A 16,865-nucleotide genomic window follows, 5' to 3' on the forward strand; every position below is an offset into this window, starting at 1 on the left:
CTTCCGTAAGAAAAGGATTCAGAATTCCATTTACAAGGACCATCTCCAAAGCCCTTACCACTACAGTGGATTCAGGAGGGAGATACCAGTATACTTAACATTTCCTGTTGACTAGTTCTAGACAGCTGCAGAGAGCATTGCCCAGTACTTATGCATCTGCTCAGTAAACTGGATCCCATTCAAAGGTGCTTAACTGTCATGGTGGATAGGATAGGTCCTTGTCTGAAATAGGGACCTGGGGCACCTGAAAGAGTTTTGAACTCCAGACTTAGCCCAATAAAGGCATTAAGTATCTAAACAAAGATTGAAGAGCCATGATTCAGTCCACTAGATCAGTAGGAAGCATTAATTGGAGCTTCTATTCAGCAAAATGTTTTGGGAAAGCACCTTTTCTAATTAGAGTTTGGAAACAGAATTGCTACACTATGTGTATGTAGTGAAATAACACATAAAATACAATTACTGACCAGCAACAAAATCTCCAAATCCTATGGTGGTGATGGTGATGAATGAGAAATAGAGGCCTTCAATGTAATCCCATCCTTCAGTCACCATAAAGACAAAGGGAGGAATAACCAGATGGACCAAGACACCCCAAACAATGAAAATAGCTGTGCATGTAATTTGAGCTTTCCTCTGAAAAAAAAAAAAAAAAAAGGAAAATAAAAAGTCAGGGAAAGATCGCCAAATTTTCTTTTCCCATCCATGGCATCAAGCATCATCTGACAAAAACTGACAAAATCTGACAAAAAGGGGTTTTCTCCCTTACACAGGACTCACTATTATTGTAACTACTTGCTCAAATAGGATTACTTCCTTCACATTCTTGAAAAGTTTAAGGAGTTCCTGATATTTTATAAATAGGCATGGGATACAGACATAGCACTCTAGTCTAAAAGGAAGTCAGTACCTCTGATTTTCCCTTTATTCATTTGAGTATAGAGGTTCAGAAGTTTTTAAGATGCTTCTCTCCTATTTATGTCTCCTACCCTTTGCCACTCATGCAACCTCTGCACAAAGCTGCACTCACCATCCTTTCTGTACTTTCATCAGAAAAGGCTGCACTTCACCATCTTTTTCTGTACTTTCTCCTCAGGTGCTGAACAAAGAATGTAGTGTTCTTGCTTTGTTTCTGAAACCAGGACCTAAACCAGTCTCATTGCTACCCAGGCACTATGGCACTGCACTGACTTGCATCTCCATGCAGAGTGAGAACTTACTTATTAGGAGGGGAAAGCGATGGAGGATAGGGAAGTCAGACAGTCACATCCAAGACACCAAAAGAACAACAAAAAGACACAAACAAAAAAACAAGCCAGTAACTCATACCAAACATTATTTTCCAGATGGTTCACTACACAGCAAGTTCTCATACTAGCATAGAAGCAGGTGGGAACAAAGCAGGACAGCTTATTTCTGTGCCAGGGGAACTTGCACAAAATAACTGTGAAGTGGAGCCTCACCTATCTTTGTCCTGCAGGTTATTAATGTAAGGAGATATATGTTTCCATAGAAGCTACAAGATCTATATCTAGTATCAAAGGTTTTTGCAATATCTTATTTTGTTAAAACTTCTTGCAGAACTAACTTATCAGACCAAATCCCATTTTCAGTTATTTATATCTAACACCATTTGGGAAAAATCTACATTTGTGCAAGTGTTCATTTACTAAGATTAGCAAGCAAGTTAAGAAGTGTAAGCTTAATTCATACATAAAAATACACAGCACAAGGGTAAACAAGCAAGAGCCTTCCTTACCAGGCTTACTCCTCTTTTCGTCAGAAACTGGCCCAGCCTCTTGGCACGTCCTCCAAAGAACTTCCCCAAAGCACTGATCCATGTCAAGCAGAGAGGAACTCCAAAAAGCCCATAAAATATGCAGAAGAGACGCCCAGAGGGTGTCTTTGGAGAAACATTTCCGTAACCTAAGAGAGATAAGTTGTGCACGGTCTGTTCTTGTTGCAGAGAATTCAAGGCAATTCTACCTATGCACAAAATAACATTGTGTGGGCTTCTGCTGTATCAGATGCTCCCTACTTCACCATCTGTAAGAGCTTTAGTCTACTCCAGCTGTTGATCTTCTGAATTTGGATGCCTTCCAATTCTACTCTAGCAAACATATCTTCCATTAATGCAAGCTGAGAGTATTACTGCATTTTAAATGATTCCTAGATTTTATGAATCTTTACTCTTGACAATATGAGATAAATATAAAATAAACCTTATCTCAAAACTTCTAATATGATTGTCCAACCTTAATCAGCACTGTTAAAAGCTTGACTGATTCAAATTTAAAGAAAACCTCAAAACACATCCTGAAGCTAGGTTCCACATAAAAGATCCACTTTGCACATTTAACCTGTGACCTGGTACTCTTCCAGGGTAAGGGTTTGAGAGTTTTAAGTGCATGGTGAGCTATGACATAGAAAGATATTTCAACTGAATTTAGGTCTTTGCTGGTCACAGAACCCAAAAGAGACAAACTCAGACTCTAAAATCAGCAGCCTATTTTCTGAACTTCTGCCAAAATTTTCTTACTTATGGGTGTTCCTGACTTCAAGCTTTTGTCATAAATTATATTATAAGCTGGGTATTGTGAGTTTCAAATAATAAAGAAAACCACAGTACTGTATATGGTTTAACAGTAAGACTTCCATTTCTGTACACCTCCAGCCTTTTCTGGTTATTTTGCATTCCTGGGGGATTTTTTGTACTGCAGGTGTATAGCAAGGGTGTAGCAATATCATGTAGCAAATATTTTTCTGTAAAGCAGAAGGCAGATGATGTTGAGCTCTGAAAAATCTGCATATCAAAGGAGGAAGAAGTCTTTCAGTGCAGATGGTTTCACAGGCACGAAAATTTAGAAGACAACACTTGTTACACTTGGTCTTCTTTGATAGATACAAAGTCTAAATTGTTCTGCAAACCAAGAACATTTCAGTAGCTTAAAAGCATGCACCTGAGTAACAATACAGCTATACAAACACCTCATACGCACATGCTTCAAGTAGTAGTTTAATGGAATGCTTTGTAATGCTTTCATTTGGGGATGTAATGATTTGGAAATTTAAGTGCATGGATTAAGGGAATTGGAATGACACCAGTCATCCCCAGCACCACCTTGAATCCATTACTTATTGGAAAAGCACACGTTTCTGCATACTCATGGAGATAGTTCCAAAAAAACTGTTTTTTTTCCTCTATGAACCTGCAGGTGAACACATACTCCAGGCAGTTCCAGCCATGGAGACTTTATTCAGTGGCTAGCTTGGCACATAAATGGGAGAGTACATACAAACTAGAGCAGGTAAAAAAGTAGTTAGGAAAGTTGACATAATAAATACTTACCAATTGTAGTGATCACAGTAGCAGCAAAGATAACAGCATTAGGCCAATTCCAGTTGTTAAAAGTGTTGTTCCCAGTGATGGCAACCCCCTGTCCAGCAGCATTCGACACAACCTGTAAGAAAACTCTATAGTCAGTCAATCTTGGAAAATCCTGGCAGCCTCAAGAAAAAAAAAAGGTCTGTTCCTCTCAGGTTTTCCATCATTGTTCATACTTTCAAAATAATCACTGAAGTTCTTTGTGAATGCTAGCCTAGTATATTTGCTAACAATAATGCAATGAAAAATTAAAAACTTGCTTCACCTAAGAAAAAGTAGTGCAAGTGCTATGGCATTCAAATAGAGGGGTTTAATTAGGTAAGATGTTACTTGATTTACCAGTTTAACCCAAATGGAACTCTTCCAGAGACAAAACACACTCCTCTAGACTGAACTAGAATTTAACTACCAGTGCAGTTCTTGAATTTGGTTTAATATTAGGGACTTCATCAGAACTACTATCAATTTCAAAACACTGTTACATGCCTCAGCTTGACTTGGGTATGACCAGGACATCACAGAATCCTTGGCAAAGCTAGCATGGTTAACGTTAATTCACCTGCTGCCTTTGGCAAAGTCAAACCAGCTACAAGCCAATGTGCATCTCTGGTTTTCAGCAAAGACAGAAAAATTAAGACTTTTCCACAGTATTTCATGCAACAGGACTACAATCACTGTCCTTGAATCAGGCCTCTTTTTTTATCCCATCTTTGAACCCTAGTATGCCATGATGAATGTAAACCATTTGATTACAATGTTTTGGGGAAGCAAGCATAGTTACTGGCATTTCCAGATTCAGCAAGTCAATTTTTTTAACATCTTTTCAGGTCTTTAAGTGCTCAAGCATTATTAACCATCTTCATCTTTCATAGAAAGGTACTTGGAAGACCCACAGCCTTCCCTGCCTTTCCAGACCTAGACTGAAGAAAACTTGTTGATTTAAAAGAAAAAGTAATGACTACTTGGTACAAAGAGTCAAAGTTTCAGATCAAAATCATATACCTTGCTGACTCTGACATGTATTTCTACTTCCCTGAAGTAAAAGAGAAAAATGATTGATCATGTTCTCTCCTATGCTTGGTTAACATTGTGATGCAGTTAAAGCCTTCTCAGGTTACTCTGCTTTTTTGCCTTCAGTATAAACCAAGACTGCCTGAACAAAACTCTGAGGCTACATCTATATACAGGAGAGGTGAAGATATTTCCAAAAGTTGATTCATAACATTATCCAACTTCCCTCAGTAAGTGCTGGACACAAAAACTATCTTTAGCTAAATACCTAAAACTGGAGACAATACACATTTTTTAGTAAACATGACAGGTGAAGTTTCTGCTAAACTGGTAAGAACTTCAGAGGTCCCTACAACCAACTGTTCTTTCTCTCATAATCCCTTCCTTCCTTCCTACTTGATTAAGAACTGATTTTGGACCCAGCAGAGACTCAACACTAAGTTCAATCACTATGGAAAACATACACAAGTTAACACAGGTTTTAATTATTCTTGAGACTTATTACATATCACCACACTGCTGCTGTAATAAAAATACCCTCAAAATAAATGTATTGTGCATATACAAGATGCAAACAATTTAATTAAAAATGCACTTTCAACACACAAGCAGAAGATAAAAGGAGAAGCACTGAAAGTAACTGAAGGGTCAAAGCTAGATTTTTCTCCTGGTAAACTTCATGCAGTATCTTTCCATAGCCTACAGGCTCTGGGTAGAAAAGGATAGAGTACTCACCAAGGCAGTCATTTGTCTTAAGAAAGTAGCTGCTGAAATGAGAAGTAGCCCTACAATGGGCAGGTTGAGAGCGGGCAAGTAAATACACAAGGCCACCAAAAAAGATATTTGAGGCAGGTACAATGGATCATAAGAGTTCATCTAAGTAGAGACCAATCCAAGTAACTTCATTCGTTTCTGCTAGGGTCTGCAGATGAACTGACTAGAAGTCCCAAAGGACACTCAAAGTACCTGACAGATACAATCTGTGATCTATTATCCCTGAAAAGATGCCTTAACTTCTGATGCTGACCAGAATTTAATGCAATACTGTGTTAAATGTTACATCAAATACCAGTTCTCCAGTCATTTTCCATGCAATAAGCACACTTGGATATTTTTTTATTATTCCTTCCTCACAAAGCAACTGATCTCATAAGAGAGGCACTGAAGTATCTGTTTCCATTATCATTGGGCCGTTATTTCATTGCAGTACTCCACCTTCATTCTGAGCTACTGAGCACTACTCCCCAGTATGTACACATACATTAAAATCCACCAGGTCCGGAGGCATGAAGGGGGCTCAGACCCAACAAGAAGAAGCTGCTGGACTGAGCAGCACGCAGCCGCCCTTCACACCCAGGCAGTTAACATTTTGGGGCGAGAGACAGCCATGTATCTGTGTTATAAAAACACTTCATATAGAGAATCACATACTTTCCAGCCAAAGCTGCCACCCTCTTCCTGTCCCTATTTACACACAGCTGTCTGCTATTAGCACACAAACATCCATGATCTGCAGTCTAGTATTTTAAGTTACTTTATGACTGCAATAAGCCTGGATGCACTATATGCATACCAGCTGCAGGAATAAAGATGGTCACAAAACATGCTTTAGATAGTTTTGGTGCAGCTGGAAATACGTATTTGCTTTCCAAGCAGGCAATGTCAGATATGCCTTTATTTTCATATGCTAGGATACAGACTGCCCCAAGTTGCCTGTGCTGGATTTTTTAAACTACAGAAAAGTTAGAATCATAGAATAGCTAGGCCTGGAAAGGACCTTAAGATCATCTAGTTCCAACCCACCACCATGGGCAGGGACACCTCACACTAAACCATGTCACCCAAGGCTCTGTCCAACCTGGCCTTGAACACTGCCAGGGACTGAGCATTCACAACTTCCTTAGGCAACCCATTCCAGTGCCTCACCACCCCAACAGTAAAGAATTTCTACCTTATATCCGATCTAAACTTCCCCTTTTAAGTTTGAACCCGTTACCCCTTGTCCTGTCACTAATGAGTAGTCCATCCCCAGCATCCCTATAGCTCCCCTTCGGATACTGATGAGGTCTTCACGCAGCATTCTCTTCTCCAGGCTGAACAGCCCCAACTTTCTCAGCCTGTCTTCATACGGGAGGTGCTCCAGTCCCCTGATCATCCTCTAAATCACTTTTGGTTGAGAAAACAGGGGCATGGAAGAAGAGAATTCATGGGGCAAATGTTCTTAGTGTCCTGATGCATGCCATTTAGAAAATACCTTTTCAAGTATGCCCATATTCAAAAGCTGAAAACAGTTAACTAGGAATTTATGCATTGCCTTAGCCCCCCACCTTATGACAGTTTGTACTGATAAAGCAGGACTTTATTTTCAGACAACTTTTGTCTCACAGGGATCAAGCCCCCTCTTCTCCCTCACTCCCCACCACTCCAATTCTGCACTTTGGCAAAGGAAAAAGGAAAAGAAGATCTAGAGCCTCTGAAGCTATTGCTGAAAGTAAACAGACTTTCAATCGCAGAGGGAGGTATCAGACACACATAAAACTAATGCATCTTCTTATGACACTAAAAGATGTATCCCATTTGATCATAAGCAATTTGCTCCATTTTCAGGTACTTCCCCACAGACAAACCCCAGCGCTGCTCCAATAAAGACTTGTATTTTCTGGTCTTGGGGACGTCTTTATTAACCCTCTGATGAGCAGGTTCATTCAAGGTTTATGAGCTATCACAAGAACTAGTTGTTCTTTGTTAAAGGAGAGGAGGTTCTCTCAGGTGCTTAGGGCACATGTCACTTCCATGCCTCCCTATAAGTAAGTAATAACAGGGCTCAGAAGTTCTCAAAAATTTAAAAATAGCAAGGGGAAGCCTTGACTCATAGAAGTATTATGTGTATATTCCTACAGCTCTTTATTCTACTTCTGCATTTTCTGCTGGAGGTAAGGCCAGAATAGCAGCAAGGTCTTCCCGAACTGGGAAGCCACATATTAATTCATTTATGCCACCTTTTTGGTGGCCAAAAAGCTTGCAATAGTCAGCAGACCCATTTCAGCTGTTCTTGTCTTGGTTTTAGCAGGAAGGATGGTTAGGTTTGAAATTTGACCAATGCCACTGCCCAGTAAAATGGTTGACAACAGAATGACATTTAGCCTCTTGGAAGTAATGCAAGGGTACAAAACTAAGAGCAAGCACACTGGAGACTGTCTCTAGGCAGTCATATGCCTCGAAGCATATCATAACTAGGGATGCTCAATATACCATTTTAGTTTGGCTTCTTGCCCATCAGAAGGAAGAAAAATGGGACAGAACCTTCTGCCTCTGTAAGCATGAACAAATGCACAAGGCTTTCTTTAGAAAAAGAAGAAAACTATTATTTTACACTCCCCCTTTATATACATTTATATGTATAATAAATGTATTTATGTACATTCATATAGATTGATGAGATCTTCCTGAGCTTTTTCTTGTCCAGGCTGAACAGACCCAGATTTCTCAGCCATTCCTCATAAGAGGACTGGTGCATCCTCCAGTCCCTTGACCACCTTAGTGACTCTTTGGTGGACCCTCTCCAGCATGTTCCATGTCTCTCTTGTACTGGGGACTGCAGAACTGGAAACAGCACTCCAGGTGTGACTTCACCAGTACAGATTAGAGGGGAAGGATCACCTTCCTTGATGGGCTGGCAATGCTTTGCCTAATGCAGCCCAGGATACCTTTAGCCACGTTTGCTGCAAGGGCACATTGTTGGCTCATGTTCAACTTGATATCCAGAAGGATCCAGGTCATTTTCTACAAAGCTGCTTTCCAGCATGTGCTGGTACATAACTCTTAAAATAAAATGACTGTGTATGAATTTAAGGACCACAAGAAAGTTGTGACACATGTTTTGCATATTAAGCAGGAATAATTTCATATTTGGCATGAAATCCTAGACACATTAACAAGAGTTAGTAGAGTCTGATAACAATGAGCAATAGAAAAGGAAACTGACTTCTGGGATACTTACGACCAAATAGATAAGACAGACTAAAGACACGAGACAATAAAGAGGCTATATAAACTACAGCAACAAGTCCTGCCCCACAGGCACCTAGAAGAGTCAGATATTGCTCAGTGCCAGGTCTCTTTTGAAGAGGCTGAATCTTCCCATGTTATTCAAAGCATTCTGTGGAGATCTGACACGTAAGTCTAATGGCAGTTTTAAGCTTCTTCCAGTGGTACGAGCAATACTGTTTCACAAACACTAAGTGCTTCTCCATAAGAAAGGAGATGTAATTGAACTATTTATTAAGCCTGAAATCAGAACCAGTGGCTTTCATTCTACTCTCAGGATAATCACCAGATACATAAAGGACAATCACAGCTGGCTGCTGCATCCAAAAGCAATGTATCCTTTCAGGACTCCTTGGCTTTATCCCCACTTCTGAATCTGAAGGAACACAGACTAATTTTGATTCTTTCTCAAGTTCTTTTATTGAAAATTTAAACATACAATGCACGGAAAAAACACTGAGAATTACAAATATACCAAGTACTTTAGAGACCTTCTTACAAGGAATAAAGCTCCCACAGCAATCTCTTTCCACACTGGCATCCAGGTCTTTTAATATAATTTGAAGAGATTGGAAAATTGTGCAATAGTGGGTACAAGTAACACTGGCAACTTAACCAATCATATTAGTTTGTATAGGGTAAAATGGTTTAAAATTATAATATAAAATCAAACTCTACACTGATGTTCACCTTTAGGCAGATTTTAAACGAAGCCAGCAGCAGCAGAGCAAAACAAACAGGTTAAGTGGTATAAGAAGCTGTATGGGCATTTTTCATGGATTTTAAAATCAAGAGAAGGCTTAATGTAGCTCCTAAGTTACTTTAAAAATAATAACTTAAAAAAATCCATGACATACAAACTACACACTCTCCTACTTGTCCTGTTTTCTGCAGTTAACTGGGTTTTCTGGCTCCAGTTATAAAATTACAGTAGCGTTCAGCTGTTCATAATAATCAGATTTTTAAATGCAAGCAAAACATATTTAATTGTTGATGTCTATCTTTCCAGTAATAAAAAAAAAATTAGTTAAGACTCCCAGGCCAGATATGCATTACAAAGTTCTATGTGCGTTATGTAGGTCAGCAGAACTTTGTGATATTGTCTTGGGATGACATATAAATAAAGAGAACTCTCAGTATTGTTTTTGAAGGAATAAGTCTGTGGGTGGTCACAACTAGATTGACAGAACAACCAAGCAACCCAGCCGCCATGGCCAGAAATGTCCTGCCCTATTGGCATATTGCACTTTGACATCTGCTTGTATGTTATAAGCAGCAGAAGCTCTTTCACAGGCGGTCTGAATTTGTCAATACTTTATAGCTAGGTCAAAAGTAGCAGATTCACAGTCAAACTAGGAATATACTAATCCTGGCTGACAGTTGTACTAACTCATCTCTTGAGTAAAATTGTGTGTCTAGTTGTTAAGCAACAAATATATATTTAATATAATAACAAATGCCATGATCTACTGCTTAGAGAAAATGAAAAAAAAGATAAATTTAAAGCCAACTGCCTTCCCTCTGCACCTCTGATGTGTCCTGGCTGAAAAGAGGATACTGCCTATCACAGAAAATATTTTCCTCACTAGAATATCTTGGCAGCTTAGGATTTGGGTAAGAAAAGGGAAACAGAAGCCAACTATGCAACTAATAGTTTTACCAATGAGCAGAACCTTCCTCCTCTCCAGTTACTTTTCATGTCTAGATATGAGTATATACACATAATAAATTATTAAATTTTTCTGAGTTCTCCAAAGCTTTCATATTAACCTATATGTTTTTGAGACTGAAATATTTCACTTCTATTCTCAGGCTTCACTTCCAAAAACAGCTGCTGAGAAAATCTTGCTATGCCACAATGCTCACTTTGGTAGACAGAGGCACAATGTGACAGTGCTGCAAAAAGATGAGAGAATACATTAGGTTAAATGATTTCATCATGACAGCAGAAATACCAATGTCATCCTTAGGAGGGCTGCTATACACATGTCTATGCACAGAGAAATTGAAATTCATCACTTCGGGGGGGGGGGCAAATCCTTTGAGGATCAGAATACAAGTAAACACAGCCTGGAATACAAGACAGCAGCACTCTACTTGTGCACACATATTTCTGACAGCCACTTAGCCTCTTGGCACATCTGGTACGTCATTAGCGCAATATGTTTCCAGGGAAGGATGTTGGTAACTATCCACCCCTCCAGAGCAGCTCAAAGTCACCAGAAAAGCATACACTTCTAGTACCTGACTCCCTTCTTTTCACCCACATCTCTAGTGTAATGACAGGCTTATACTGATTGCTCACTTGGACTCAATTCGAGCCGAGTGAAACACACTGACGTACCAATAGGGCCATCACGCAGGGCCAAGTGAACAAGCCTGTCAGGCTGCCTTAGCCATTTCACAGTCTCTGCAGGACTATGCTAACCAGCAGGACGAAGGATAGCTGACCTTTCATTTCCCTCCCATCATTAACTGTGTTCGCAATATGAATTTCATGTTTGTCAGGACAAGAACTATGACAGATGTGAAAAGAAATCTTTTAGCTGAGCCCTGGATTTCCTACTTCATTTCTGTGGGAATAGTTTGCGACCTTTTTTGTAGAAAGAAAAACAAGACAAGTGAACCACATTGTCTCAGTCTAACAGGCAACACCCATGTGTCTTGCTAATCTGTGAAAGTTTTTCTGTCCTTTACTGACCTATGCAGAGAGTCAAACTGGAAGGTGGTTGGGGCAAGAGGTGCAGGATGTGAGTCAGCAGCACCTGCATTAGAGAAGGATGGTGGGATTTCATAAATTCCTCATTTATTATAGAGGCTAACTACACAAGTCTGATTCTGGATCAGCTGGATCCAGGAGTGAATCTGCAGTTAATACAACTGCTGTGCATAGCATTTCTTCCCAGCTAACCTACACTAAGTGTTGCTAGGTTCTCCAAGACACTCACTAATCCCAGAAATTCCATAGTCTATTTTAACAGTTGTAAAATCTGAGGCAGAAAGAGCTTGTTTTTAGTAGCAGAAAGAGGTTATGGCAAATAGCCACCTACTACAAGAACAAAGTTGAAATTGAGGCAAAAAATAGGAAGTAGTCATTGAGGGAATATTACTTTCACTTCTAAAAGAATAAAACCCACAAGCTTCATCTTGGCGTTGACAGATGTAAATAATAAACCTAACCAAAAGCATACATGAATATTACCCCAAAATCTAGAGAGATCAATACAGATACACAGGATTCCTTCCCCCATATCTATCAGTTGAACTAGGACAAAAATCAAAATAAAAGCCTGGAAAGCAAGTGTTAGTCCCAGTGTTTACATTCCTACATAGATCAACTACAAATAGCAGGGGACAATTTTTCCCCTTACTGTCACAATCAACCATTTTATAAATGCAATGTGTTATTGCAAAAAAAACCAAACCCATATTTTGCACTTTTCATTCAACAATTTAGTTTTACAATACAATTCCTACCAAAGGGCAAACTTCTAAAAATTCCCACTTGCGAAAAAAAAGAGTCCTGGCAAAACTGGATTTACATAATCCATTGGAGGGCTGGTTTTTTTTTCCCCAGCAATAACAAGATTTAATCCAGAATGAGATGGTATTTTTATACTCCTACTGATCCGGCAGATAGAATGTTATCTAGTCAGTTTTCCAGTCTTCACAGAAATGAGAATTCTTTAAGTTATAGTCAACTGCCCTTTTTAATTTCTTCAAGAGATCAGTGTTCCTTTTATTTTTTTTCTATCAGAATAAAGTTATTTAAATTTGCAAAACGTGACATTAAATGATTCACCAGTATCTTAGTGTAAGAAAAACAAAGGTACCACATACAGGTCAAATGCACTGCCAATATCACATTTTATCCAAAGGATTATAAAACAAGATTGAGCTTGCTCTACAGAGGAAGTTTAGCTAATATTGTTGATTCTTCATTCACTCAGGCAACCTCTCAGTGTTTCATGCTATTCATGCAACAGCACTTCTCAATGCATAAATGAATTACAGAACCAAAATACTCTACTGGTTTCCATTCATTATGCTTAACTTTGGTTTGTCAGCAACTTGGACCTCCATTTAATTTTACCTGATAGAGCCTTTTCTTACCTAATAGAGCCTCCAGCACATGCAAATTCATACAGGGCTGTCCCTACATCTAAGCATGATATTTAAAAAATGCACATAAATACATGCCTGGTTTTCATTTTGCATAGTTTTGCTACATAACTGGACAACAAACCAGACATCATTTGGTTCTATTAATTTAAAATACAGCACACCCAAAAGGCTTTTTACATGCATCTTGGGGTTGATTTCTTAATTAGACCATTTTGTCATAATTCTTTAATTTTTTTTAAGTATTTTTATTTTATTATTTTTTGAGGGGACATTCCCATTGCTAGATTTCAGCGTTCTTACCTTTTTAAAAATTTATTTATTTATTTATTTAGCAGCCTTGATAATTTTATTAGATGGAGAAAGCACAGACTGGGGTACACCATCTTGTACTGAACTTTGAAACCAGATTACAATTAAAGTAATTAAGTACATGCTATGAAGAAAGCCAAGGATAAGAGCTGTTGATTCCTTTAATTTACTGATTAGCCAGGAAAGCAGAAGAAGCTGTCTAGTAAGAACACCTTAAGATTACAGCACTAAATGCAGTTAGACATACAAAATACTACCAAACACAGAGAAAAGACACAGAAGTGGTCTTCTGCAGAGGGAAGACTGTTGACTAAATACATCACTCTGTGCTGTGAAAAAAACTTTTGTGTGTCCTTCAAAGAACATGACAGTGCTTGAAAAGGGAATAGAAAGCATTCAACATCTTACATACACTGACACTGGAAAATATTTGCTATTTAGTGCAATTCAGAGGAAGCTTCATCTTAGGTTTCTTTAGGTGCTCAGAACTGAGGAATAACACAGAAATATCTCAAAACAAACTAGAACTGCTCAACAGTAAGCTCCAAGATATCTCTGCAAAAAAAAAAAAGAAAGTTTGTTGGATAAGCCAATGAATTCCTATTGGCACCTGAAGTTATATCAATTTAGCTGTTCTTTTTAACATTAACACAACCCCATCCAAAAATAACTAGCATACGAAAAGAAGATTTAAACAAGCATTCTTGCTATGGATTGGTGCACTACTGCATACAGACTCCAGGACTTTCAAAAAATGTTGTGAGCAAAGTTTTTCAAATGCACTTGCTAAAGACAGTACTAGAGGCACAAACACCTTTCCTTGCCACTGTATTCTCTTACTCTACATGCTTCCTAGTTGGCAAAAAGAATGAGCATTGAGAATTCACATTTGTCACAAATAGGAAGGCTTGTTATTCCAGTCTTTAGTGTTCATCTGTTTTCTTGTCTTTCGATTACAGTTTAACCAGACTAAATGATCCTTTAGAAAGGCATCTGTTAATTAACCCATACTGGGCAGGACAAATCATGCTCTTCAAGCACAATCTCATTTTATTAACCAGAATATCTCTAATCAGTCAGAGACAAGAAAGGGGAGAAAGGTTTTTAAATGCAAAATTAGAAGACATATGCTCTAGCCTGGACTTAGCTTGTTATCTGAAGGCCGTGCAATAAATCATGAATTTAGAGGAGATGTAAAGAACCATCTTTGTACTTGCTTGAATCTGAAAGACTCAAAAATGTGGCTAATATTTACGAGTCAGGAGGCCTCAGGACACAGTCCAGTGGAAACAATTTGCAAGTCTACAGTCAAATTAATTCCACATTATTGTTTGGAAATACAGAAGGTGAATTACTGTGCCAGCTATTCCCTGCTTAGAAAGCTGATCGAAATTAGACAAAGTATGAGCAGGATGAAACAGGATTCAGAAGAAGTAAGGATAAATATCTTGGACAGTTCTACAGTCCTAGAATTAGATGTACTGAATATTATTCTCTTCTTCCTCCCCGTGCCCTCCCACCCCCAATTTAAACCAGACATTAATCTGCTGGCCATTTTAGTTCATATAGATGCAAATGCTGATCACTGCAATGAATTTTACCCTAGCTAACAGCAAGTCTTAAGGGTTCTTCTACTTGGAGAAACAGTCTTAGTATTGCTGTAACATACTGTAAGAAGATTACCTGCTCAATCAGCACTGGCAACTAGCACCATCAGCTCTTCATTCCCAACCCACAAGCTTCACAAAACATATTGATAGCTTTTAATTTTGCATGGAAAATTACAGCTGAGTAAAAACCTAATAAAGAGGACATGGTATTTCCCGAGATGAAAATGCACTCATTGTGTGTGTATTGATTTTGGTGTGTTTTATTTTGGCTGGAGGGGAAAGTGGAGTGTTTAGGATGGTGCTTTCTGTTTGTGGTTTGATTGTGGGTTATTTTGTTATTATTGTTGGAGATGGGGTTATCCCTTGGCATGGAGAACAAGGAATGAGAGTTTTAAACTTAATGGAAAATAACCTGGAAACAATCACCATTGACATGACCAGAGAATTATCTTCAGTGGGACAAACAAGTGGGTGGGGAACAAACGTACCACTCAACACCCCCTGCTTCCACAGTATCAGAAAATTAATGGAAAAGCAGTCATTCCAGGAAAGGGTGTTGATTTAACAGAAAATGCCTGCCTGTAGAAGAAAACTGGAAAACCACCTGACTTAGTTCAATTATATCCTTCCACAAGAGAGAGCAGACTAACAAAATACAGCTTAAAATGTATCTAGTTTCTGGAATGTCCTCCTTCAGCCTATACTATGAACTGAATTTCTCCTTCAATTAGCCTGAAGTTCAAAGGAGAGTTCCATAACTTCTGTATCTTGAACTCGACTTCATTGCCCTTGAAAGTAATATAGGTTTTGGAATCAATTTTTATTTAGAGAAGATAAAGTTCTATTGAGGTAGCACATGGGTTGTGATAAGCCCCAGAAGTGCTGTAAGCTTAAAGAAAAAGTAATGACAGAGCAATCAGTTGGTACAATGGCCATATCTTTTGAAGTCATTTGGCATTCATGGCAAATATGGCAGTAGACCTTTCATTCGTATTACCCACTTGGGCACCCTGTAAATCTAGTCATATTACAGACCTTGACATGATTTCGACATAAAAACACCTTTTTCAAGCATTTATTGCTCAGCGGATTTGAGAGGCCTGTAAACAGTCTTGGCCAAATGTACACTAAATCATTACTGCTTTAGTTTCAAGGAAACATATCTTAATGAAGAAATAAGTTTCAAGAATTAAATATTTTTAAAGTCTGCTTTAAGATGTCTTAGTCATCCACTGCCATTTATTCTGCCTCTCCTTTTCCATTTAATGACATAAAAGTGCTATCATAACAGCAGTAAATGCAAGGGGAATACTTTTTTTTCTTCGTTATATCTCATCACTCAAGTCGTACAGTTTCAGCAATTCAACAACAGAAGCACATAAATAAAAACAAAAGGGAAAGAACTTGAAGGAACAGTTAGATGCTAGAAATATCTTTCCTGATGTCTTGCTGTCATTTCTGCAAAGCACTGGTGAAAATTAGCCAGCACTAGTTCTACAGTTCTGGTCATCTCCCTTCAAGAACTGGGAACAGAGGCAGACAAGGGCTAGAAAAATAAGACAACCCTTATGGGTCAGTCAAAGTAATTTGTACTCCAAAAATAAAACCAGTAATTGCTTTTTTCTGTACTATATCAAAAAATACAACACAAGACCACAAACATGTCTGAAATTAAGCTGTAATATAAACAGGTTCTCTACCTATGCAATAGTTTTTAAACAAAGCATTCAGCATGGTAGTGTAGAGGAACTTCCCTGTCTAAACCAAGATCCAGCTAACCATTGATTGGTCCAGTTTAATGTAAATATTTCTAGAACATGGTATTACACGTAAGAACTTTTGATCCCAAATCCTTATTAAAATTATAATGCATGGGGGAGCATATTATTGCCCTACAGTGAAATCCTCTTAGTAAGACGAGTTCTTCGTAAGATGAAGTTCCTCAGACAGAAGCTGTGAGAAAGAGTAAACAGTTCCACCTTTTCTGTGGCACCATTCAAAGGCTTGCAGTTCTTCCTCAACAACTGACACAATGCAGAGTAGGTGAAAAATAAATGCTAGAGTAAAACAAATTACTTGGAAAGACACAACTGTACTGATAAATAGAACATCAAAACTTTAGCAGCACCAGCTTGATTTATATTTTTTTTTCTGGAAGATCTTTAACAAGAGTTTTAAATGTCTTAAAAAAAAAAAAAGGCTCAAGAGTCATAGAATACATGTAATTTCCTTTACTGAGTACTCTAGTGGTTCTACAAAGTGGACACACTGCCTTAACTGATTTTGGGAAGCCTCACCTTAAGGCCATTTTTAACAGAAGTACAAATTGGGATTATTGATTTTGTAATGATTATGTGCACTTATTACCTGTAAAACGA

General features: G+C 38.3%; 1 protein-coding gene across 1 annotated transcript in view; it reads right to left on the minus strand.

The window, feature by feature from the left end:
* Window positions 1-16,865, minus strand: part of KCNK5 (potassium two pore domain channel subfamily K member 5) — a 34,404-nt gene that overhangs the window by 4,642 nt on the left and 12,897 nt on the right. Inside the window, exons 2-4 of the mRNA XM_061365986.1 lie at window positions 3,350-3,461; window positions 1,760-1,926; window positions 468-636 (exon numbers count right to left, since the gene is read on the minus strand). Of these exons, the coding sequence (XP_061221970.1) occupies window positions 468-636; window positions 1,760-1,926; window positions 3,350-3,461 (448 nt within the window). The remainder of the gene's footprint in view (window positions 1-467; window positions 637-1,759; window positions 1,927-3,349; window positions 3,462-16,865) is intronic.

This window comes from Neopsephotus bourkii, unplaced genomic scaffold (assembly GCF_033783945.1).
Source record: "Neopsephotus bourkii isolate Nb327-2 ecotype Australia unplaced genomic scaffold, CSIRO-AGI_Nbou_v1 NB_1292, whole genome shotgun sequence".
NCBI classification, from domain to species: Eukaryota; Metazoa; Chordata; class Aves; order Psittaciformes; family Psittacidae; genus Neopsephotus; species Neopsephotus bourkii.